The sequence below is a fragment of the Leucopleurus acutus genome (assembly GCF_964270905.1).
Source record: "Leucopleurus acutus genome assembly, chromosome: 16".
Classification (NCBI taxonomy): Eukaryota; Metazoa; Chordata; class Mammalia; order Artiodactyla; family Delphinidae; genus Leucopleurus; species Leucopleurus acutus.
Genome location: NC_139158.1, coordinates 29,798,630 through 29,824,952, shown reverse-complemented (window position 1 = coordinate 29,824,952; position 26,323 = coordinate 29,798,630). Strand labels below are relative to the sequence as shown.

At 50.7% G+C, this 26,323-nt stretch overlaps 1 protein-coding gene across 2 annotated transcripts in view; it reads left to right on the top strand.

The window, feature by feature from the left end:
- CLEC16A (C-type lectin domain containing 16A) overlaps positions 1–26,323 on the top strand; it is a gene marked incomplete at its 3' end in the record, with an annotated part of 207,021 nt that overhangs the window by 76,567 nt on the left and 104,131 nt on the right. For both annotated transcript variants that reach the window (XM_082857533.1, XM_082857532.1), the window contains exons 13-17: positions 9,676–9,798; positions 13,527–13,636; positions 14,417–14,461; positions 17,080–17,130; positions 20,211–20,339. In XM_082857533.1, the coding sequence (XP_082713659.1) occupies positions 9,676–9,798; positions 13,527–13,636; positions 14,417–14,461; positions 17,080–17,130; positions 20,211–20,339 (458 nt within the window). The remainder of the gene's footprint in view (positions 1–9,675; positions 9,799–13,526; positions 13,637–14,416; positions 14,462–17,079; positions 17,131–20,210; positions 20,340–26,323) is intronic.

The window sequence follows — 26,323 nt, the reverse complement described above, 5'->3', positions numbered from 1 at the left end:
AGTTCCCCGACCAGGGATCGAACCTGTGCCCCCTGCAGTGAAAGCACAGAGTCCTAACCACTGGACTACCAGGGAATTCCCCTTTTATTAGCCTCTTAATGTCTGTAGGATCTATAGTAGTGCCCCCTTTCTAATTCATGGTATCAGTAGTTGAGGTCTTCATTTTTTTTTCCTGATCAGTTTGGCTAGAAATTTATCAATTTTATATTAATTTTATTGGTCCTCTCAAAGAACTTTCTTTTGGTTTCATTGATTTTTTTTCTCTGTTTTATATTTCATTGATTTCTGTTCTTTATTCCTTACCTTTAGCTGCTTACTTCAATTTTAATTTACTCTTCTTTTTGTTAAGATGGAAGCTTAAATCATTGACTTTTTTTATGCTACTCAGTTTATTTTATTTTACTTTTGAAAATTAACATACAATAAAATTGACTTATTTTTTGTGTAGTTCCATTAATTTTAGCATATTTATGGATTTGTGTGAACACTGCTATAATCGGGTGTTACATTGTAGTTCTATCAAGCAAAAAATTCCCTCATGCTATTCCTTTTCAGTCATAGCCTCTCAATACCAGTCATTGATTTTTAAACTTTTCTTCTTTTATAAAATATGAGTTTAATGCTGTACATTTTCCTCTAAGCACTGCTTTAGCTGCCTGCAGTAAATTTTGATATATGTGGTTTAATTTTTATTCAGTTTAAAATATTTTATAATTTCCCTTCTGATTTCTTTTTGTCTATTCTATCATCTGTGTAATTTCTAGCTATATTTCTATTATTGATTTTTCTTCTGGTTTGATTTTAGGTTATATTTGTTATATTTTCCCTTTTTTTTTTTTTTTGGCATGCCAGATTTATTTATTTATTTTTTTGGCGGTACGCAGGCCTCTCACTGTTGTGGCCTCTCCCATTGCGGAGCACAGGCTCCGGACGCGCAGGCTCAGCGGCCATGGCTCACGGGCCTAGCCGCTCCGCGGCATGTGGGATCGTCCCAGACCAGGGCACGAACCTGTGTTCTCAGCATTGGCAGGCGGACTCTCAACCACTGCGCCACCCAGAATCTGGGAAGCCCCCAGATATTTTTTGATTGGTTGACAGTTACTATGAATTTTATGTTGTTGGATGCTGAATTCTTGCTTCCTTTCTAGATTTCTGGGCTTTGTCCTGGGACAAGGTGAAGTTACTAGGAGTCGTTTGGGTCTTCTTAGGCGCTTGCTTTTAAGCTTGGTTGGGGCTAGTCCAGAACACCCTTTAGTCTCTGGCTCACTTGACCCCAGTACAGAGGCCGTCCCCTTCCAAGGGCTCTACTGGACGAGCCATGATTAGGTAGTCCTTCCACGCTGGCCGCTGGGAATGTGAGCTCTTCTCAGCCCCGTGTGAGCTCCTGGGGTTGTTCCACCTGCCTCCTCCCAGCAGGCCTTTCCCTTTCCTCACCTGCATGCACAGGGCAGAACACAGCGGGAGCCTAAGAAGGAACCCTCTTGCCGATCTGTGCAGTTCCCCCGTCTCTGCTACTGTCTTATATCAATTCCAGCCACTTGGCCTCTCTGAACTGCAGACTCTGCCTTCTCACCTCAGAGAGACTGTGAGCTTTGTTTGGGTTTTCTCAGTCTGTGGTGAGTCCTGGAAACTTTCCAGACGGTGACCTGGAGCAATCACTGGGCACACTGCCTTAGTTTCTTCTCTCTCAGGATCACCCTCCTATGATGCCTGTTGTCCTGTCCAGTGTCTCATAACCATTGTTTTAGATGGTTTGCCTTTCTTGGCTGGAAGCTGTAGCATTTAAAAAAGAAAGTTTTATCAAGGTATAATTGATAAACAGTGAGCTGCACATATTTAAAGTGTACAATTTGATAAGTTTTGACACATTTATACACCCATGAAACTATCACCACAGTCAAGTCAGTGTACGTATCCATCACTCCAAAAGTTTTCTCCTGCCCTTTGTCACCCCTCCGTCCCTCTCTTCTCCCACCCCTCTCCCTAGGCAACTCTGAACTGCTCCCTGCCACTATAGCTTCGTTTGCACTTTCTAGACTTTTATGTAAATAAAATCATGCGATAAGTACTCTTTTTTTGTATGGCTTCTTTCAATCTGCATAATTATTTTGAGATTCGTCCATGTTGCTATGTGTATCTGTGGTTCCTTTCTTCTTATGTTTGAGTAGTATTCCATGTGTAAATGTACCACAATTTGTTTACCCGTTCACCTGTGAACGGACGTTTGGGTTGTTTCCAGCTTTTGACCATTACAAACAAAGCTGCCGTGAACACTTGTATATAAGTCTTTGTATGGGCATGTATTTCCATTTTTCTTGGACAAATGCTGAGGAATGGGATGACTGAATCATGTGATAGGTGTGTGTGTGTTTGTTCTTAAGAAACTGTCAAACTATCTTCCAAAGCGAACGCGTGCTTTTACATCCCACCGCCAGTGCACGAGGGTTCTGGTGTTCTGACACCCTCACCAGTGGGTGGCACGACCACCTTTTTTATTTTAGTCATTTTAATGGGTACATAGTGGTTTCGTATTGTGATTTTAATTTGCGTTTCCCTAACGACTAATGACGTTGAACAGCTTTATCAGTGCTTAGTCTGCCGTCTTCTCATTTCCTTTGCCCGTGTTTTAATGGATTGTCCATTTTCTTATTGTTGAGTTTTGAGAGTTCTTTATATTCTATATACAAGTCCTTTATCAGATGTGTTTTGCAAAGATTTCCTCCCAGTCTGTGGCTGGCCTTTTCATTTTCTTAATAATACCTTTGGAAAAGCAGACGCTTTTAATTTCCATGAAGTTCCCATGGCACTTGTTTATACTTTTGCTCTGCGTGTTTTCTCTCCCACTCTGGACCGCTGGGCCTCTGAAGGCAGAGACCGTGTCGCTCTCAACGGCCTCCTGCAGTACTCAGCTCGGCGCCCGACACCCGGTCAGCGCTCAGCCAAAGCTTGCTGACTGATTGCCTCTCAGCCGAGTGGCAGCTCCCCAGCGCTGCTCTCTTCCTGGCAGCCGGTGCTCGGTGCTCAGGGCCTCCGCAGGGAGGGTGCTGTTGGGGGCGGTGGGGATGCCCAGCTCCAGAGGGTCAGGGGGCACGTGGGTGAACACTTCGTCTTATGGGGGGCTGGCTTTCTGAGCAGGCTTCCTTCCAGGAGCCCCGCCGTGTGCTGGGGAGTGGAGAAGTGGTGGCTGGCACGCCACGCTCCTTCGTCCATGATGTGGCCAGAGAGACGACCCTGCCGAGGTCCTGCTGGGGAGCCCACCTCTCTTCCTAAGAGTGGGACTGTGTATTCGAGGGAATTTAATTCCTTCTTCCACTTCCTGCTAATGCTTTTCATTTATTTATTCATTCACCCTTCTGACAAATATTTCTGAAGCCCTTCTTAGATGCCAGGCACTGTGGTTAATATTGAGAACACAGCGGTGAACCAAACAGAGATTCTCCTGGTGGTGAGTGTGGCTGCTGCGGAGGGAGCAAGGCGACAGTGGTGGAGGAGAAGGCAGCGTGACGGGTGTGATCTGTGATTGTGGAGGAAGCCAGGGGTGGTGGTGCAGGGGTCACTAGCTTGGGTGGTCAGGGAAGGCTTCTCTGAGGAACAGACATCAGAGCTGAGGCCTGAAGAATGGGAAAGAATCGGCTCTGCAAAGATCTGAGGCAGGAGTGCTCCAGGCAAAGGGAACAGCCTGTGCAAAGGCCCTGAGGTGCAAAAGACCTTACAGGTTTGAGGAGCAGAAAGCCGGTCAAGGTGAGGCTGACCAGGTGGGCAGGGACCAGATCGTGAAGGGCCTTGAAGGCCACAAAAAGGAATTTAGATTTTATCCCAGGTGCAGTGGGAAACACCTAAAGAATTTTTAAGTAGAAGAGTGACATGGTCAGATGGAAATTTTTGGAAGATTACTCTGGCTGCTGGATGGAAAGTAAGTTAATGGGGGTGGGGGAGTGAGTTGCAAGGCAGAAAACTGGGAGGCTTGTGAGGCAGCTGTTGCAGTAGTCCAGACAGGGGTAATGCAGACTGAATTATGGCGTATTGGCCACGGAGATGGAGAAAAACTGGCAAGTTTTACGATACATTTTGGAGCTACAGCCAGGACGAGCTGATGGACTGGATGTGGGGGGTGAGTGAAAGGGACACTGGGGCAGCTGTGTGTGGCCATTTATGAAGACAGGGAGACAAGGGCAGGAGTGGGGCCGGGGGCAGAGATTTCTGCTTGATTTGGGTGGGAGTGGGCACCACGGGAGGAGTCTGTGTGATGCCCAGGGCCCTGCCTCCTGCCACTGTGTGACTGGTGGTGCCATTTCCAGAACCAGCAAGTGTGGGCTATGAAGCAGGTTTGGAGAGGAAGCTGGAGAGTTGAAGTTCAGCACCCTGAGGCCCAGGTGCCTGGGGTACCCGCACGGGAAACTGCCTAGCAGGGGGAGCTGCCGCTTGGTTTATGCTCCAGTCTGGCCTGCAAGCACAGGTCTGCATTTGGGGGGGGCCATTTGGTGGTGGTGGTGGCGGCGGCGGTGGGTGGGTGGGTGGTTGCTGTTTTGGTTAGGCAGCAGGCAGTTAGCTGCACTTAACCTTCAGCCTCTCTTTTCCAGATCCGTGCCCTCTAAGCAGGGCCCCTAATGAAATGGTCTCTTTCCGATAGATTTTCCATCATAAGACAATTTTAACATAAAAGCAATGTTAATAAAAACCAAATGTTAGCTCAGGCCTTCCAGTAAATCATAATAGATTAGATGCTGCACCGAAATGAATATCACAGTGGAAAGGGTTGACCGGTTGGAGGAAGGCTCTCGCTGTGATTCAGTCGGGCCCCGTGATGAAGGCTGGTTCCTATCTGTAATAGCAGATGCAGCCCTCTCTCCTTTGTCAAGTCTGCAGGGCCCTGGCCCAGGGGAAGGGGAAGGGGGGTGAGTTCTGCAGCTTTGTCTTCCTAAAGGTTCCCCTGCTCCACCCACTAACCCTTCTACCCTGCCCCCTCCATTTATCATTGTTTACACAAGAGGAATCTTGGGCTTTTTGCTTTTTCTGTTTTGCTGAGAAGTTACTGGAACATGGATGAGAGGTATGGGAAAGGTTGAAAGGTAACAGGATGATAAAGGGAGGCTTTTGCTATGTGGAGAGTTGGGAAAATATCATTTTGGATCTCGACTGACACATAATCAGAACTGGAAGTACATTGGAAATTGGCCCAACATATGGTTAGCTTTCGAAATAGTTGGTCTATAGTCTTCCAAAGCTGGCAATGCTTGTGTGACTCCAGCAAAGGAGACCAAAAGAAAGAAAAAAAATTTTTTTTAATTAATTAATTTATTTTTGGCTGCATTGGATCTTCATTGCTGCATGCAGGCTTTCTCTAGTTGCGGTGAGCGGGGGCCACTCTTCCTTGCAGTGTGCGGGCTTCTGGTTGTGGAGCATGGGCTCTAGGCACACGGGCTTCAGTTCTTGTGGCACACGGGCTCAGTAGTTGTGGCTCGCAGGCCCTAGAGTGCAGACTCAGTAGTTGTGGCACACGGGCTTAGTTGCTCCGCGGCATGTGGGATCTTCCCGGACCAGGCTCAAACCCATGTCCCCTGCATTGGCAGGAGGATTCTTAACCTGCACCACCAGGGAAGTCCAAGAAAAAAAATTTTTGACTATTATTTTTACCTGGCACTATTGTGGTCTCTTTATGCAGGTTTGTCTGTCTACTTCTTTTTATGTAGCTTTGGTCTGGGTCTGTTCTACCCTTGTCCTGAATGGGGGTTTCCACTAAGGAGGAAGAATCTAGAACCCAGAGGGGAAGCTTAGGAGCTGGTTACTGACATCACGGAGCCACACCCTTCCCTTCTATTTGGGATTCTTTGAATTAGTTAGTTGGGAGTTTGGCCCCCACCAGGCTGCAGCCCGGTGCTTGTAGGGTGGGGGTGATGACAAGGGAGACCCGTTCTGACTCACTGGGGCAGAGCGGGATCTGACCCCGGTGGGGAGGGAGCGAGGAAGCGTGTGGTCTGCTGGAATCTGGACGTGCGAGCGCGGCTTCCCGGGCCATGTGAAGTGCATCTGGGTTTCTCTGGAATTTGTCACTCGGCACTTAGGGGGTTGAAGCAAATAGGACAGTATATTATCTACAGTGTTTATTTCAGTCAGAGGGAAATGGCTGGCGAAGGAACTCGATCGGGTTTGCAACAAAACCTGCATCTCAGTGACTGGAAACCTGTGTGTGTGTGTGTGTGTGTGTGTGTGTGTGTGTGTGTGTGTGTGTGTGTGTGTGTGTGTGTGTCTATGTCTGTCTGTCTGCCTGTCCATCCGTCCACCTGCACATGTGCTGTTTCCCTTTCACATGCATATCATTGTCATATTGTCACACTGACCTTGTTCATTCACAGCTGTGAGCCACTGTTTTGTTTGGACCCAGAAGAATGTCTTAGAGACAGTGGTGGGAAAAAGAGAGAGACGGGGAGGGAATGAGGCACCTGGCCAAGCAGGAACTTTGGGGAAAGAGCGGAGATGCCCAGAGGGGTTCTTCACAAAGTTTTGCCATGTGTTGTGTGGAATGGACCCTGCTCTCTGCCTCCCCTTGGCTGGTGGTAAAACCTACTGCACATAGGATGCATTGCAACATGGAGTCTGTTTTGGGAAAGTGCTGGAAGCAGGGAGATCACCTTGAGTGGCCAGGGGGATGGAGGCTGCTCTAGAGTTGGCCATGACAACCAGATCATGTCACCTGCTAGCTGCCCTCCAGGGGTCCTGGCATCCAAGCCATTTCTGTCCCTCCCCTAGCTTCTGCCTCATCACTTCCACCCAAAGCCCCGATCCCACTCTCCCCGAGCTCTCCCATACTCCCTGCCCTGCCCCTTGGCCTGGCAAGTCCTGGTCGTCCCTGAGCAGCTCATCCTTCAGAATCCAACCTAGCTGCTCGTCCCCTGCACTCCCCACAGACAGTTCAGCATGCCTTCTTTGGGCCTTCTAGAATAGCTTGACGTTAGCTTTGGTTAGCTTGTTTTCCTTTCTGTCCTTTTGTTCTTTCATTCTTTCTTTCCTCTTATAACACAGCTGATATAGAACTACATTAAGCCACGTTCAAAGTAAAAATTCCCATCAGTGCAAGGTAACGACAGGTAACTATTGAACGTGACCGAGTGCTGCTTCTTACTGCGTCCTGACAGCAACCCTGGGACGGGCAGTTTCTGTAATTATTCCCATTGAACATGTAAGGAGGCTGAGAGTCCAAGAGGTAAGTATCAAAACAAAATTCTTCCAGCACCTGGCACCTGGCTCTTTCCCCTTCCATCCCGGCCACAGTGCAGCAAGAACCCTGGGAGAGAACGAGCCCAAGGGCACGAGGAGGCCTTGCGGGGCGGGCGGTTGCTTTTGTCAGACCAGAGGGCAGGCCCCTCTCAAACTGTTGCTGTGGTCAGCTCACCACACAGGGGGTGCCACCCCCTTCCCAGCTGGATCCTGTCCATCTCTGGAATCAACCTAGTTCTAACTGTGCCTCTAACGTGGTCTGTGACCTTGGGGACGTGACTTAACATCTCTGGGCCTTAATTTCCTCACTAAAGGAAGAGGTTGCATTGGAATCTGGTCCTGTGATGTCTTGAGGTTTTTCAGTCCCCCTGGTTCCCCCGCTTCACGGAGGGTGGAGCTACCAGCCGAGGAAGGTCAGGATAACCTTGGCAGATTTTTCTTCCTGTTGAGAGATTTTGCCACAGATTTCCTCATTTTTGACAAATTCTAAGGGAGTCAGGGCAATAATAGGCAAGAGACAAAAAAGGGAACTCGCCATGGAAATTCAAGAGCTGCTCCGAGTCTGCCTCCCAGGCCCTCACGGCTGCCGCTGCGTCCCCGGGGGAGCCAAAAGCTGGCTCCGTCTTCTTTGAAGTGGGGTGACGGGTTGGGGGTCATGGAAGTGGGTGATGTGCCGGGCAGGCCGGGGAGCCATTGTTTTCCCCAAAACTGCTGCTGACAGTTCCCAGAGGGCCAAGAACGAAAGGGTAGAGAGAGATTCACACGGTGTTGACATTTCTGGAAAAAAGCAAATGGTAGAAAGATTCAGTTGATGTCCTTCTTGCCATTTAATAAACCAGAATGCTTCAGAGTTAGACATTTAGCATCAAAACGAGATACAGAATCCACAAATCAAATTTTCATCACAATCAAATTTTTGGATGAAGCCACATCGGTGCGGTGTGAGAGGGGGACCTGCTTACCTCCAGCCCTTGGGCTGCCTCCACCCGTGTCATCTCCTTGGCATGACTTAGCCTCCGCTTCGGAGTTGGAAGGAATTCAGTAGCGCAAGATATATTGTTATGCTTTATTACGTCAACGTGTGAGTGTGGGAGTTACTTAGAATCCAGACACTCAGCTCCTCGCTGCTATCCTGCAGTATTTTGTCAGGGTTCTAAATGAAGCATCATCTAGTACTCAAGGGGCCGTATTTCAAGAGTTCCCAGAAGTGCCACCACCCCCCTTTTGTAGAATAACAGGAAAAGACGTGCTTCAGGCACAAACAATCCTTCCAGCTCCCCAGGCGTGGAGCAAGTGAAATGTTTGTTTCTGCGAGCTTTTCTGCAAGCCTAGTTTTCCAGAGCCGGGCTCAGCGAGAGGAGAGGGATTTGGAGCACTGCCCGTCTCACACCTGGTCTGGCGAAGTGACCCCAGCGGGGTCGTCCTGTCGCCCTAGCCCCCAGGTCCTGCTTTAGGAAAAGTGATGCTCGGTTCACTTAGACTCTGAGTGCGCCCTCTCTCCTTTCCCAAGCCCCCCACCCCACCCTCACCCTCCCCCACCCCACCCCCACCCCCGTCTCATCTTGGTCATTGAAATGCTGTTAGATTTCCCTGGAGGAAAAGTGATTCCTCTGCCCCTTAAACGTAGCCCCATAGATCCGCTCTCGTGCCTTTCTGTGAGCCCGGCATGGGGCTGCCGCCTCTGTGTTTCCCACGTGGGGGCCCAGCTCTCCAGTTTGGTGTTAAGAGCAGGAGATGCAATTGGTGGGCACGATTGTAGGTTCCTTTCTGTCTGGTCTGTTTCCCCCATTGTGGGACGGGTCTCACACAGGGGTACCCTCGGGGGGTGCGCAGACCAGCCCCGAAACGGCAGCAAACCCCACAGGGCCAGAGTTTCTCCTTTTCCCACCCCCTTCCCGCTCCTCTGACTGTGCCCAGGAGCATGTCACAGTCGGGCTAGTGTAACCTCAGCACCTTTCACATACCTGCCGATCGCCCTTTCTAATTCAGAGCAGGCCTCGGGCCACAGTGAGTAGCCAGTCAACAGTCTTTGGCTGAAACGTAAAAACCTTGTTGCTGTTGGTATTGCAGCCATGCTGATTTCCCGTTTGCAAGTAGTGTTAGAAAATGTATGTTTTAAGGAATTCCCTGGCGGTCCAGTGGTTAGGACTCGGCGCTTTCACTGCCGAGGGCCTGGGTTCAATCTCTGGTCGGGAACTAAGGTCCCTCAAGCTGAGCGGCGTGGCCAAAAAAAAAAGAAAAGAAAAGAAAATATATGTTTTAATATATTTACTTAAGTTCCAGTTACAGAAAACTCTGAGGTGAGTCATAGTACAGGCAGCACCTGGTCATGGCAGGAATCACAAAGACGACCGTGGACGGCCGAGGTTGAGGAAGACCCGCTCGAAGGGGCCTTTCAGGACACGGAGGGCACTCGGTATGGCAGCTGCGCCTACAGCCGGCCCCTTCCCTCCGTTTCAGGCATGGATCCTGAGAAACTCGAGCGGATCCAGCTGCCGGTGCCCACTGCGGCCGAGAAGACGACCTACAACCACCTACTGGCTGAAAGACTCATCAGGATCATGAACAACGCAGCCCAGCCAGGTGCCCGGGCGTGCAGGCGGTTCCCAGGGTTGGTAGAGTTACGGGGACCAGGCCCCACACTGGCACCAGGAGCCCTGGCTTCTAGATCTGGCCCTGCTGGGAATCTAGGCAGACCTCAGCCATTCCCCTGCCACATACCCCCGTGTCCTGGGCCACCCGGACCCCTCCCGTCCAGCTGTGTCTTCGTCTCGAGGTCTCCTCCTCTTTCCTTCCCCCATGGTGTTTGTGCCAGACCCTCTCTTTCTTCTCCTTCCATACTCAACCCTGCTTTGGTCAGTTTTGCCTGTGTCTGCAGCCCTCCTCTTGGGGTGGCCCAAGGCCACATTTGAGCATGAACTAGGCTGAGAGTATGAGTGAGGGGGAAGGTTGATAATACGAGATGTGCCCAGTGTCTGGCACGTGTCAGCCTAGTTTTGAGGTCTTGGCCAGCACCGACCTGCAGCCACATTAGGGGCCAGAAAGAGCAAGTGGAATGAACTAGCACAGTGGTTCTCAGCTGGGGGCAGCTTTGTCCCCAGGGGACATCTGTCAATGTCCAGGGACATTTTTGGTGGTCACAACTTGGGGAGGGGTTGCTACTGGCATCTGGTAAGCAGAGGCCAGGATGCTGCTAAACATCCTACAGTGCACAGGACAGGCCCCCACAGCAAAGGATTATCTGGCCCCAAATGTCAATGGTGCCGAGGCTGAGAAACCCTAATTGCAAGGCAGGGAGAGAGGCCATCGGGGCGTGAGTGAGTGCGCAGGGAAGGGCCGGACGGAGATGCAGCTTGGTGGAGAGAGAACCGCTGGGCTGAGTGATCAGGAGCAGTCCAGGGGGTGGCCCCAGTCAGGCTCAGGAGAAGGGCAGGCGTCCAGGGTTGGGACTGCAGATGAGGACCTCAGAGTCAAGGGGGGAGGTGGCCAGAAGCACAGTGTGACTGCTGTGGAGTGAGTGCAGGGGCTTGGAGAACCGGGTCCAGGGCCTAAAGGGTATCAGTAAACTCAACAAATGTTTATTGAGTGCCTCCTGCATGCCAGCCTCTGTATGCGAGGGACGAGGGTATAGGAAGTAGGGGACAGACGTGGATCCTGTACTCCAGGAGCCACGGCTGGGGGTCTGTGGAATCTAGACCTCAGTGTGGGGTCAAGGCCAGAACTAACACTGTGGGGCTCACAGATGTTTTGTTTGTTTGTTTGTTTTTGCGGTATGCGGGCCTCTCACTGTTATGGCCTCTCACGTTGAGGAGCACAGGCTCCGGATGCGCAGGCTCAGTGGCCATGGCTCACGGGCCCAGCCGCTCCGCGGCATGTGGGATCTTCCCGGACCGGGGCACGAACCCGTGTCCCCTGCATTGGCAGGCGGACTCTCAACCACTGCGCCACCAGGGAAGCCCTCACAGATGGTTTTTAAAGTCACAGGAGAGGAGAGAGGCGTGTCTAGGACTGAGCTCTGGGCCACTACCGATCTCTGAAGGTGATATAGAGGGGGAGCCAGCTCCAGAGCCTGGGCCAGGCCCCACGTGGGAGGGGGAGGGCCAGGAGGAAGGTGTCCTGGGTGGCAAGAAAGATGTGGGTGGCTCAGGACCAAGGGGCGCTCAGTGGAGTCAGTTTCCACGGGAGGTCTAGTTGTGGGAGGCAGAGCACGTTCCTGAGGTTGGTGGCCCCAGACCGGTTGGCAGGAGCTGTGTAACTGGACGGGCCTCGGTGATGGGGAAGGTGGAGCATGGCCTGGGTGCTGGGGAGGAGCGTCCACGGTGGGGAGGATCGGCAGGCCCCCTGAGGACGGTGTATTTCTGAAGAGAAGAGGTTGGGGCAGCTCAGAGGGACAATCTGGAAGCTTCGATGAGGCCTCAGGAGTTTGCTGCTCCCTCTGTTCCCCTGGAGATATGGACCAGCAGGAGGAATAGTCAGCAACTTGGCAGGAACTTGCAAAGGAAGAAGGGTCTTGGTGGAAAATCACCATCCGCTTGCCTGGAGGCAGCAGGAGGGGCGTTTCTGACCTGGCCCACAGCGCATCTCCGCATCTCCGTGGAGGGGCAGGCGGGAGTGAGACTGTGCTCCGGAGAACTCCTGAGCTTGGAGGAGGGCGGGGGGAGGGGGTGCACTGCCGGGCCTGGGCCGCGGTGCAGAAGTGGTGGTGGGGCTGGGACGGGGAGAACGGCCGAGCTGAGACTAACCAGCCTCTGCCGGGTGGCCCCTGGGGTTGTGTCGTGCCTAGGAAGGCCTGGTTTTGCTCGTATGTAACCAGTTCATTTTTGGGCAAACAGATTCCCTCTTCTCACCTGTTTGCTGCCCTACCCCCACCCCTGCCCTAACACACACACACACACACACACACGCACGCACGCACGCGTGCGCGCAGCGTTAAAGACCAGCCAGGGAGGTGTGCAGTGGTGTGTCTGCCTTGAGTTTTTCCCCAGTGGTCCATCCTGGTTCCTGTTGTTTCCAAGACCTCGGAGATGTGGCCTAGAAACTACCCCCTCTCCTGGCCCCTCCTTCCACGTGGAGGCCTCTCCCCAGAAATGAGATTAAAGACTCAGGGGGAGTTTGCTAAGAGCAGAATGCCCTTCAGTCAGGCGGTCACGGGTGCTTTCTAGGGACGATGCCAGATGTGGGTTTTGGCATTCAGCGCACCTGGAGTCCACCACAGCCCAGGGTGAGACTTGGGACAAGCCACTTCACTTTTCTAAACCTCAGCCTTTAGAGAACCCATTGCAGTGGGGTTTTAGAGAGACTCCTTGAGGGAGCGTCTCTAAAGCACCCAGACCATGCCTGGCTCACAGCAGGACACCAGGTTGTGTTAGTCAGAACTTGGTTGCAGTTGACAGAAACCCAACTGAGACTCGCTGAGACAATACAAACAAACAAACAAGACTGTTGGCTTGCATGACTTCAAGTCTGTTGGGCGCTGGCTTGAGGCACAGCTGAATCCAGGGCTCAAACAATGTTTTCAAGCCTGTCTTTGGGCTCTGTGGCCTTCTGCCTTGGCCAGATGACTGCCTGCAGCTACCACCACCTGTCTCTGTCAGGCTCTAGACTTGCTGTAGCAGAGACGCTGGGCAGCCTGGTGGAAGGGAGGACTCAGGGCTCAGTTTGTAGAACACGCTGGTGAGGTGACCACTGCGGACTATAGTGCTCGGGCCATCAGGGCCCCACCGCTGTCCCTGTCCTCTCCGCAGCCCAGCACAAGGAGAGGGTCTTGAGCCCGGTGGTTCCAGTAAGTTGTGGAACTGCGCCTTACTGACTGTGACTGGCTCCCTTGCTCACCCCCTACCCAGTCACTGTGACCAGGGGGCTGGATGGCCCTGACCAGCCTGGGGGAGGGGCCACCCCTGGGACAGGGGAAGCAGGACCAGCTCCACCCAAATCACATGACCGAGAGCAGGGCTGGTGGATCTCCAAGGGAAACTGGGGGTGCTTGTCCCTGAAGAAAGGGAAGGAATGCTGGACAAGCAAAGTGACCGCAGATGGCCACTTTCTAGGCCTTCAATAGTAAGTAGTTACCCATTTTTCCTGCCTCCTCTCCCCCCATAAGGGGACTTTGGGTAGCATTTGGTACAGGCGATTTTGATGAGAACATTCAATTGTAATTGATTGGGAAGGAGGTTGGCACATGGGGGCTCCCTCTGTACAGCCACTGGATGTCGGGGGACCTGTCAGCTGACCTCCAAGTCGGGAAGGCAAGAGACTGCCTGTGAGGGCATGCAGCCCGGGGTACGCGCGGCTGACCCCGGTGTGCTCTGCAGATGGCAAGATCCGGTTGGCGACGCTGGAGCTGAGCTGCCTGCTCCTGAAGCAGCAAGTCGTGACCAGCACGGGCTGTGTCATAAAGGACGTACACCTGGCCTGCCTGGAGGTGAGGCCCCCTTCCTCCTGCACCCGTGCCCCGGGGGAGGGCAGGAGGAGGTCGAGGGAAGCTGCTGCATCCAGACTGCAGCCCGGTCCGCGGCACCACTGCGAGGAAGCTGGGCCCCAGACCCCTGCCGCCCCCTCTGCCCACTTGCTCCCGCAGACCTACCCTTCCACTGAGATGGGCCCGAGAAGCCCACTTACTAGTGAGTTTTAGTAGTTCTCTTGTATTTGGCTCTGAATTTGTCTCTGGGATTTTTTTCTTTTTATATTATGAAAGTTTTATACGTGTACAGATACACATTTATTTATTTATGGTTTATCGTGCTACTATGTTCATTCATTGTTTTAAATAGCTTTCATTGTCTTCCCTCTTATTTTCCATGTTTATTTTAGAAAGTTTAGAAACTACAGAGAGGTAAAAGGTAATGATAGTTGACACTTCGGTGTGTGTCTTTCCAGATACCACATACACTCACACACACGTTTACAAGTGAATTTTTCTTTTTATAAAAACAGAGTTATCAAGGCCATGTTGTAGAGCCTGTTTCTCTCATGTAACTGTGTATCAACAGCTTTCCATGTCATCACATTGAATCGTCTGTCCTTTGCCCATTTTTATTTTGAGCTCCTTCTCCCCCACCCCCTTACGAAGAACCACTTTATAGATTAAGATTATTAGCCCAGCGTCTGTCTTATATAGACTCAGACTTTAGAATTTGTGATTTACCCAACTCACTCGCCTCCATGAGACCTGCCCCCTCACACCCTCCCTCTCTTTTAACAGGGAGCCCGAGAAGAAAGTGTCCACCTGGTGCGGCATTTCTATAAGGTAAACTGCCGGAACTCAGGGGTACAGCAGTGTGTGTGTGTGTGGTATAAACCAGACTGTAGTGTCTTCAGTTATTTCTTACACCCTATGGGTCCTGAGTAAAAATGTTCAATTTCATCCTCTCCGGAGCAGTGGTCTCTGCACTTTTCTGTCCATGCTCTTGTATCAGTACAGCTTTTGAGGACTCACCCCTAGTATGGGACTGTTTATTTATCAATTATATATGAATTTGTTTATTGATGAATTTACATGTAAATGATGAATTATATACAGATAGTCATATGACTAAATAATACATATGAACTTATGTGTTCATGAATTACATATGCTTATACATATAAAATTACTGAATTACATATGAGTTTATAAATTATATGCATGTGTATTATTTATATACATGTACAGGCAGACCTCAGAGATCCTGTGGGTTTGGTTCCAGATCACCACAATAGAGCAAATGTCACAATAAAGAGAGTCACGCAAACGTTTTGGTTTCCCAGCGCTAATCAAAGTTATGCTTACACTGTACTGTGGTCTGCTAAGTGTGTGATAGCATGGTGTCTAAAAAAAGAGTACATACCTTAATTAAAAATACTTTATTGCTAAAACATGCTAACTATCATCTGACAACACAGGGTTGCCATGGACTTTCAATTTGTAAAAAAAATTCAGTATCTGTGAAGCAGTAAAGCAAAGTACAATAAAATGAAGTGTGCCTGTGTGCACATACAGGCTCTAAACATTTATCATGAATGTAGTGAGAGCTGGTAAAGGACCACCATAACTTTCAGTATTTGGAAAACTTGTAGATCTGTCTTCAGTTTCCAGATGATTCGTTTTAAGATACTGCATTGTGATGGTTTTGTTTACCTCTTTTCTTAAGGCATAATATAGCCTTAAGAAGGCTCATCATTTGTCAGCAACAGTGGATTAATCCATATGCCAAGCAGTCTTAGTTTCTGACTCTTTGGCCTCCACATCAGATCTCTCCAGATCCAGTGAGTGGTGGTTTCCCCTTGTACTCTGGCTGATGAAGAGATCCTCCCTGGAGGAGGAAAGGCGTGGGCCCCACCCTTTTCTCATTCACTTGCGCTGTTATTCATTGTTTGTACTCACAGCAGTTTAGCTGTGAGCTAGATACACATATGAACGGGAATCTTTTTCTTTGTAAGAAGCTTTTTAAGCCACCGCCCATCATTGTCAGTGTTCGTTGAGATAAAACCAGGTCATGTAATCTGGAAGTGTACCTTGCCGCGATCAGATGACGCCACGCAGCTGCAGTACGGCGGACATGCCCAGACGAGGGTGGTACCACTGTGGGCCCCACGCACCGGGGCAGAAATCCCAGTCTCCCCTTAGACCGGCCCAAACCACACTTGGCCTTGAAGTGAGGATACGAGTCCTCGGCAGAGGCATCTTTGAAGCTCTTTCCGGTATAACTGCTCTTAGTTTATTCCCCTGCCCCCCACCCCCACCCTGGCCCCCAAAGAGCTTCTGGATTGCAAAAACAGGAAGACATATAGGTAGGCATCTTCCCAGAGGATTTTTCTTTCTCACTGACAAAAGGAGAACTGTATTTGAATTGCAGCTCCCTTCTCCCAACCCAGATTTTTCTCTCTTGTATCCTAAAAGGTTTGCACCCTAAGTACAGTATCTCACAAGCTTATGGATATTCTCAAGGGTTGCTATTTCTGTGGTTATTGCATGGTTCTCACACCACACAAGAACTTCCAAGTTTACCTGTGGTTCTGATCACTGGAAAAACATATAGAGGACCTATTGCTTTTCCCACCCCCAACTGTGTGTGGGGTGGGGGGGCGGGGAGGGCGCTTAGGAGACAGGCCAGGTCTAGCAGCCCTGACACGCTCAGCCAAGTCTCCCCTGCCCTCCCCCGTTGCAGGCCTATCCAGGGTGGTCATAATGACTTGTGTGCATCAACTCATTTTGTCTTCCTATTGCACAGACGTGGGCTCTCATCCCAGTCTTGCAGTGAAACAAAGAGAGGCTCCAAGAGGTACGGCTGAGATTGGCCCCTGGTCTATGTGTCTCACAGCCAATTCCTCCCCGCCACCCTGTTGTGGGAGGGACCTCCGGGGCAGAGTCATCTGGGCTGCAGGAACTCCAAAACCCCAAAGGCGCACCTCAAAAACAAATGGAACAAGCCGTATAATTTTAGAGTTAAGCATATTTAATCATACTCTTCCTTTCAGAGGTGTGGAGCCTCATAGCTTTAACATGACAACTTAACCGAGATTCTTATTTTCTCCAACCATTCTCAGCAAGCAGATGGCCTTAAATACTTGAAACGTTAACCCTTTTTATATTTTAATTATATATGAAGTTATTTTTGTTGTTTTTACTTAACTGCCTTGACACTAGAAATCTAACTACACATGCTTGAAAAAAAGGAGAAAAGTGTTGAGGTTCCATTTGATATTTGGGCTTTCTTTTGGGTGTGTGTATTCTTATTCACGTGTGTATTTCACTTCCTGGTGATTTACCAGAACTCGCTAATAAGAAACAGATGGTACCAAAAACCTCAAACTGGAGTTTATAATACTTTGTTGTTTATGGGGAAAAAATGTGCATAATCTTCTCTTTCCTTCCTTTCTTTTTAGGGAGAAGAAATCTTTTTGGACATGTTTGAAGATGAGTACAGGAGCATGACGGTGAGTGAGGGGCCAGACGCGCTTGTGGGTATGCAAAGCTTGTCCTGCCGAACCAGGGGAGAACTCGTCTCATTCGGAGCTTTCCATCCGAATGACAGAGACTGGTGGGGAAGTGCATTGAAAACAGTGCCTTTTGATCCCCACCAGTGAAACTTCAGATGACATTCACTCCCCCTAAGTTGGGCTGAGTCATAAGATGGTTCAGAAAGATTCACTTTGATATGAATAGTATTTGATTGAGGACTTAGTCCGTGTCAGGTGAGTCCGTGTCAGGTGTGTGCAGCATGTCGTACATGTGAAATCTCTTAATCCCCATGTCAGCCTGATGGGAGTCACTGCTATCATTATCCTGCTTTTGCCGATAAGGAAATAAGAGTCAGGGAGCTTGAGGGAGGCGCCCACATGTGCCCAGGCATCGAGGAGCAGAGCCGTCACCTCCCAGTGCCCTGCCCTGCTCTGCATATTGTGCTGCCTCCTTCTTCTCTGTGCCACCAGAATGTTCCCGCACCTGGCTTTCCCTCGAACCTGCAGTGCCAGCCCGGGGTCTCCCCTGTCTTGCAGAAGATTGCAGGTTGCTCTGTTTTGTTCATTCGCCTCTGGATCCCCAGCACCTGCCCCTTAGTTGACACTCAGTAACTAGATGATAAATCGCCCTTTTCACGGACAAAAGAGTGAAGTGATTCGGGAACTTTACAATAAACCCAAGGGTTTAAAATGTCAAAAAGAAAAAGACAGCGTGTGCTGCGTGGCTCCCTGGCCCGTCTCCGGGCGTCTGGATGGCTGGGCCCTCACCACATCCTCGCTCACAGCACATCTGAGGCCTCGCGGAACCTTTTCAAGGGAAAAGTGTAAATTGGTATAATTCACCTCCAGAAGTGCCCCAGCAGTGACCAGGCCTCCTCTCGGTGCTATGTGAGCCGCCCGTGTGCGCCTCACACCTTTGATGCCCACGCCCCATTATCCCCTCGACCCCCCCCAAAGAGTGTCTCAGTCTTCTACTCTTTGGACCATGAATTGGAGTGGAGTGGAGTCAGTGGTCAGCTGCCGTCTTATGTTATGCCCGTGACGTCCCCTTCCACAACGTAATTCTCCAAAAGTTTGGCTTCTTGTTTGGAAACGTAAGACTCGTGTGTCACTTGACAACACAGTAAAGCTTGGGCTCCTAAACCCCTGCACAGTTTCTGCTTTTGCTACTTACTAACTGGAACCCTGAGCGGGTTGCTTACTTCTGAGCCTGGATTTTTCCATCTGTAAAATGGGGCCCAGACCACACAGCTTTCCAGGCTGGTTGTGAAATACCTAAGGGCTGCCTCCTATAGAGGTTCAGCACCACGGATATTCGGTTCCCCTCCCTCCTGCCCTAGGGAGCTTCCTGGGTTTTGTTTGTTTGTCTCAGTGACACATTTATTGCATGTTTTGCACAAAGCCTGGAACTCTAGGGAAGGAACAGCTGGCATATACCCAGCACCCCTATCTGAGTTGTTAGCTCAGACTTAAGGAAATCAGCACTAAGCTCAGCGAAGTTGGCACAGCCTCTCGGGTGCTGCCAAAGCCAGGCCTTCACTTCTGACCCTTCACTGTTTCTCCTGTCACCTCTTGCTTCATGCAGAGGCATAATGGGCAGGAATCCTAGAGGGGGCTTGTCGGAGGTGGTTGAGAGCGGAGGGGTGGAGAGGAGGGAGCTGCGAGGGAGCCGAAAGCAGGCCGGGAAGGCCCTGCGGGAAGGCAGGAACCCCAGGTGCCCCGGAGACAGGGCTCTGCCACCCCCACTCTGGCGTAAAGGAATAGCGACGGTAGACCTCAGGCCTTTGGAGGAAGGCTTCACGGGTCCAAAATAAGAAGGTAGGCAGCACGTGCGAAGGGGCTCCCTGTTCACCAGGTCTCTGGACGGCCGGACCCTCTCCACAGCTCTGCCTTATTTAGTCAGCTTTATGTTACAGGAGGGGAAAAAAGTGTGATATGATTGAAGCCCACTTTCTAAAAGAGACATGAAAAAGCTCATGATGCTTAAAGGAGTAAAATTAATTCTATAGAATATTTACCTTTGTGAAATGTCATTCCTTTATGATGCCAGGTAAATGAAGTGTCAGTGTTCAACAACACGTGCAATTAAGGGGTCAGTACTGACGCAACAAAGTTCCAGGAGGGGTGGTGATGTTAGCATGTGTCTTGGTAATCGGAGAAGGCTTCCTGGAGGCGGTGTGGAAGGAGGCAGACAGCTCTGCCCCTCTGGCCCAGTGGCTGTGGGCACGCGCCCTCCCTCCGAGCTCAGCGAACCCCTCTGTAGTATGGGACAGCCCCGGCACCCGCCCAGTAGGAGGTGAGCCCTGCAGGGGCCTGGCGAGTAGTAGGTGCTTAATAAGTGACTTGGTTCTGTTACCCCAGGTAAGAAGCCAGGGGGGACAAGGAAGGAAGGGGGAATGCGGGTTGTGTTGTGGAAATCATAGTGGGTCTGGAGAAGGGCAGGCCTGGGTCCGTGTCATGGTTCTGCCGCCAGCCGGCTGAGTGCGCCCACATCCATTCCTCGGCTTCCCCAAGCCTCCGTTTTCTCGGTAAGTTCGGCAGCCTCCCTGCTGGGGTTGTTGGGAGGCTTGGACAGGGCCTACGTGCAAAGCCGCTAGTTCTCTGCCTGCCCTGCAGTCAGGTCCCCTTAAACGGGGGCCACGTCGCTACATCTGCTGTCATCGTATTGGAAGTGCCAGCGAAGGAGGCGGGCAGCAGTCAGGCTTCCGCACACAGGGCAGACCACCCTAAAGGGACCACCGTAAGGGACTGGCCTCCTTACTGAGGCCCCTCTCCCTGCTGCGGCGAGGGGAACAAGAGGGTGAGAAAGAAGAGCTTTCCACAGCAGGGAGGCAGCTTCTCCAGAGTGTCTGAGCTGTCACTGCAGATGAGGGGACATCTGCAACTTCAAAAACAACAAGGCACATCTCTCACATCTGGCTGCCTCGAGGCTTCACTCAGTCTGAATCTCAGTTGATGTGCTCTTTAATATGTGCCGATGGAGGTGAGAGGCCAGTGTCACCTGCCCCAGCACCTTGCTCCCTTCAGTGAGCTTCCCTTCGATGTCTGTCTTCTAGATGAAGCCCATGAATGTGGAATATCTCATGATGGACGCCTCCATCCTGCTGCCCCCCACGGGCACGCCGCTGACGGGCATTGACTTTGTGAAGCGGCTGCCGTGTGGTGACGTGGAGAAGACCCGGCGGGTGAGTGGGCGCTGGACTCAGCCTCTCCTGGGCTGCTGCCCTCCAGGAGCACCTCCGGAGCGGGGGGCGGAGGGTTCCCGACCACATCCAGACCTGCCTTCCAACACGCCTTCAGGAGAGCCAGAGCTCTTCCCTCGCACCCCGCCACCAGGCCTAACTTCCCCAGGCGCGCTGCCCTTTGTTAAAGCAGAGATTGAAATTCCATCGTATCTGGCCACGGATACCGGATGTCGGTGTTGGTGGCAGGCAGGCTGCCTTCGCTGGCGCGGAGCTGGCCCCAACCCCAGAGCTCTGAAAGAGGAAGCGGGGCCAGGCTTCTGCGAAGGAGCATGGGGGGTGAGCAGTCGACAGTGCAGGTGAGGCTGCTGTGAAATCAGCCCCGTGAGGCCGGGTCCCCCAGAGATGGTGGTGTTAAGGTATCTGAGGGATCTTGGGGACGAGGCACACGCGAATGCAATTGTGATTCTCGCTGGCCTGCAGGAGCGGTGTGTGAAGAGATTAGTTCTCAGAACCCAGCTGCAGTGTGCGCTTCCGTTATCAGCTCTTTTTTCTGAAGCAATCTCCCAGCGCTGTTCAGGGTATTTTATCTCCCTGGTAAGATCAGTTTCTTTCTTAGAAAGCACCATAACCTTTTCCTAGAAAATCGTTCCCTGGAGATGTGGCGGTTAGTGGATAAATTAGAGGAATTCATTGCACTCGGCTCCCGTTATCAGGCCGCATCTTCCTCTGAGTTAATCCAAGTGTAACCAGAGTGGCAGAAGTGTTTTAACCTTTAGATTTTGAGGAGCGGGATTAACTTGCTGGATCTGCCGAAAGCAAGAGGATCCCATGGCCTTCCTGCTGGTGATTTTGCCTCAGATGCCTGGCGGGTGGGGGTGGGTCACAGAGGAAGTTGGGCCTGTGTCTGCAGTCAATCCACATTCCCTGCTGTCTGACCAAACCCACAGCCCTCACCGCAGGACCCACCCTCTCTCCGGGCCAGTGACACCTTCCTTCCTTGTGCTCCCAGCCAGGGCTGTGGGCCCCATGGCCGGGCACGTGATTGTTTGCGGGCGGCAGTGTTTGCACTGGGCATCCTTGGCATCGGCTTTTACGGGGGGATTGGTTCTGACAAATGCATGTCATGTCTGCACTCCTCCATGGAGTGGACACGCTCACCCTTAACCTTTGGTTGGCCTAGGAGATGCTCCCAAGCAGGGTAATGGCAACACACCCAGTCAAGCTGTTGTATCCCCAGGCCAGAGAGGACCCCGTCCCCAGGTCCTCCTTGGACCCTGAGCCAGAAGGTCCAGAAGATTGTGAACGTTGAGAGCTGCTGCTCTGGGCTGCATCCTGCCTTCTTTTCAGTCCACAGTCTGTCAGGTTTCCTTAACAGTCATATGAGCTCATAGCCTGTGTGATAAAGCAGATCATTCATATCAGTTCTTTGTATGAATTTCCTCACGTAATTCTACAACCACCCTAGAAGGTTGGCGCTAGTATTATCCCCATCTTGCAGAGGGATAAACTGAGGCACGAAGAGGCCAAGTGATTTGCTCAAGGTCCCCCAGCTAATAAGTAGCAGAGCCAGAACTCAACCTAGGCAGCGTGGCCATTCTGACCCGCTGCCTGCCACTGCCGCCTTCATTGTGTTTATTAGCCCCACTCCTCAAGGAATCAGAGTCTAGAGGGCGAGGTGGGAAGAGGCAGTGCCAGTCCATGGGCCAAGGCCGTTTCTAAAGGAACATGGGGTCAGGTCCCTAATCCTACCCGGGGAAGGAGGTGGAGCAGCACAGAGGGCTGGTCCTTGAGCCAAGACTGTGGGGAAGGGCTGGGCAGCTGGGGGAGGCAAAGGCCCAGAAAGACGTGGCACATTCCAGCACCACCGACAAAGAGGGGACTGTGGCCGGAGCCCACCGTGAGGGAGGCTACGTGGGAAGTGATGGGGCTGGGAGGAGCTGAAGGAGGCAGTTCCCAGAGGCCTTGGAGCCCAGCGAGGACCTTGGCCTTGTTGGCTGGTTCCTGGCATCATGTCCTGCTGGCTTGGGGCAAACGATCTTGATCCACAGGAGAAATTCAGGGGTGAGATGTATGGCAGAGGGAAGGTTGCTTGGGCTTTGGGGTTCCTGCTCCCTTCTGAGCCACTGTCTCCTCACCCAGAAAGCAGCAGTGCTTGCCCTGCCAGCGTCCTCAGGAGGACTCAGCAGTAAGGCAGAAACACAAAGGCCAGTAGGTGCCTGAGGCTGGGGTTCTTCCTCCCTTGCCCTCACATCTCTCTTAGTTCAAGTTCCCAGGACTGTGCTGCACGCCTCCCTTGCCCCAGATGGGCTGCATGGCCCAAACTGCTAACTGAAGCACAGGCAGAGCCCCTGGGACGTCTGGGCTTCCCTGGGGTCACTTGTGTCCGGTGAGTTTATAAAAGCAACTCTCAAGTCCCAGCATCCGTGGGTTTAGAGCCAGGGAGAAGGTGGCAGGATGAGATAAAAGGGGGCTGGCCATCTCAAAGCAGAGCCATCCACCTGAGAGAAGCTTCCGTTTGTGACTTCCAGGATCCGTTTCTGAAGGGGAATTTTGACCCTTCGCCCCAGTCCAGTTCCTGATGCAAGGCAGCTGTCTGGAATCCTCCAGAAGCTTAGCTCCTCTGCCCATTTCAAGCATCAGAACACAGCAGTGTGCTTTGAATTTGAGCTAAAGGAAGTGTATGGTTTAGCAAGCAATTGAGGGCTTATGTGGTTTGTTTCATGTTCTTTGCTTGTATCCAGAGAACATTCCATTTCGTCCTGTTGGATTCAAAGGTTTTCCTTCCCTTTCTTTTTTCCTTCTGCCGAGTATAGGCTTTTCTAACTTTTAGGAGGCTGACCCTTTTCAGAAATCCCACCCTTTATTTTCCTTAAGGACTTGTCAAAGTAGTTCAAACCACCCTTACTGGTAAATCATTCCTTCGTACGTTCGTCAAAGAGCCGCTGGACTCCTGAGGGTGCAGGAGTGAGTAGGGCATGCGGCCCCACTCGGGGCCTCTCATCACATGGAGAGAGGCAAAGTTTATGAACAAGTGTGATACCAGGCTGCAATGAGGGCTCTGAAGGAAAGAGGGGGCACCGCTTTGGAGAGAGTGATCAGGGGAAGCTGCTCGGCCAAGGTGACATCTGAGCAGAGACCTAGAGAGTGAGAAGGAGCCAGCCAGGCAAAGATGTAAAGGAGGCACTTTCCAGACAGAGGGAGCAGTAAGTGCAAAGGCTGCGAGATGCAGAAGAGTAAGGCATGTCCAGGGAGCAGGGTGACTGGAGCAGAGTGAAGGAAGGGGTTAGGAGAGGAGGGTCAGAGCCTTGCAGACCGCGGGGAGACATCTGGCAATAAAGTCATGTTTTCCCTCTTGCGTTTTGCAAGTTACACCATTTATCCTATCATTCGACATATTTATCAAGCATTTTCTAGGCACTGTGCTAGATGCAAGAATAGACAGAAAACAAATAATACAAAATAAGACCAAAATAGCAAGAGTGCCACTGAGCCATCCCAGCTAAGAAGGGAGATTCATGTTGAAATGAGGTCACAGGAACTACTGGCATCTGATGAGGACATGCATGCAGAACCTTGGACTTGAGCTGGACCCACCCCACATGGAAGGGCAGTTGAGAGAAGCAGTTAAGAAAGAACACAGGCTCACAGACCAACCAAGGTTCAATCCCAACTTCAGCTGTGTGACCTTGAGCAAGTTACTTAACCTCCCTGAGCCTCAGGTTCCTCATGTGTCCTGCCTGTCAGGTCTTGCCCAGAGTAAATGGGAGAGAGCAGCAGTGAGGTGCCTGAAGAGTCGTAGAGCATTCTAGCATCTTGAGTGGGAAAGAAACAGAGTCTTTTAATGATCTAAACCTACTGAAGCTTAATGCTAGAGAAAAGAGAGTTAGGGAGAGGACTTTCTGGTGAATACCCAAAACTGAATTTAAGCCACTAGCCATCTTTTCTTTTTTAAACATCTTTATTGGAGTATATTTGCTTTGCAATGGTGTGTTAGTTTTTTCTGTATAACAAAGTGAATCAGCTATACATATACATATATCACCATATCTTCTCCCTCTTGCGTCTCCCTCCCTCCCACCCTCCCTATCCCACCCCTCTAGGTGGTCACAAAGCACCGAGCTGATCTCCCTGTGCTATGCAGCTGCTTCCCACTAGCTATCTCTTTTACACTAGGTAGCCATCTTTATGGAGTAACCATGGAAGCCATCATGAAATAAAGATATTTGCATGAAGTTTTATTTGTCCCTCCGTACGTTCTGTGTCCCTGTTCCCTCGTAAAACCACAAACAGTTTTTGTGTTCATCGCTATTGACATTGAGGAAATAGGCTATTTTTCTTTTACTCTTTGGATGTATATTACACATTAAAGAAAATACAGTAACATCTCATGAAGTTTGGAAGGTAGGGGGAAAGAATTTCCTGTGATTTCATCACCCTAAACAAACAATACATTTTGTGTGTCTTCTCCCATTTTTGTTTGCAAACACATCTTTTCATGGTTGCGTGGGTATGGACCCATGGACTTGTATTCATCCTTGCTGCTTTTCTCTCTCCATTGTAGAGCAAGAAGTTTTTCATACTGTGATACAGTTTTAATAAGCCTAATTTCTTACTGCTGCATAAAAAGTTCATCTGGTGACTTTTGCCATAATTTACTCAGGCATTTTCCTGCTGGTGGACATTTTGGTTGCTCCCAGTATTTCATTATTTTCAACTAAACTGTAATGAGCAGCTTCACAAATACAGTGTTTCCTTTCTTTTGGCTTATTTCTTTAGGATAAGTTCCCAGAAGTGGAATTTCTGGTTCAAAGGGTATGAATATTTCGTTGTGTGACTCCACATATTGCCAAATTGCTTTCCCAAAGGGCTGTGCCCACTTTAACTGCTTCAGCGCTCTTTTAAGAATGACTGACTTGCACGGCCTCGGTGGGCTCCTAACTTGAGTGACTGTCGCCTGAACTCATCAGCTTGTGCACCCGGCAAGGGCAGCGGGAGAGAGGGCTCGGACCAAGCGTTGCTCCAGGGCTCAAGGTGTCCCCTCCACTGTCTCCCACCCTGTGATCGGGGTGGTGGGCACTCCATTTCCAGAGCTCCAGCCCAGGCTCGGGGGATCCACGTGACTCGCCTGACTCCAGTATGAACCAAGCTCTGTCTGACTCGGAAGCCATCCCCCACCCCACTCATGGGGCTCTCCTTGCCAGGGCTTACTCCCAGCTGCATGGAAGCAAACCGGAAAAGTCTCTTCTTTATATTTGAGCTTGGTCAGCCGTCACGCCTTTCCAAATCTAATCTCTTCTTCCAGAATCAGTCTTTGTATCGTTCTATGATAGCATCTCAAAGAATAAGGATGCCTTTTTCCTTTTCAGTAATACTTTTAAACTTGCACATTTATTTAGCAAAGTCAAGAAAAACACTCAATAAAAGCCTGGGCCCTAATCCTTCAGTCTTTTGAAGGCAAAGGCATGTGGTTGGAAGAACACAGACTTTGGAGTCTGGTTATTAGTTGAATCACCTTGGGCAGGCTACCTAACGTCTCTAGGCTTCGGTTTCCTGTCTATAAAATGGGAACCATGCAGGGTTGTTAAAAGGCTCGAACGAGGTGACACAGTACAACCCTCACCTGTACCTGGCAGGCCATGGGTAAGCATAGGGAGTGGTTATTGTTTTAGAGGGCAGTGGGATGACCTGATGACCCTTATCCTGGTATCTCACCTTTCTTTTGTGGATTCTCGGAGTTGTGGGGCTGGTCACCATGCCTGCCAAACCCCATAGACGCCCATGGGAGCCCCGCTTTCGCCCAAGTGGAGTACTTGGCCCTGTGGGAACATGCCCTCACATTCATGGGTGTGGGCTTCTCACATGCTCTTCCTTCTCTTAGGAGTTGGGGCAGGACACAGGAAAAGTATTATTGGGGGTGTTTATTTTGTTTTATATTTCTAATTATTTTATTATTGTTATTATTTTGTATTCCTTGAAATATCTTC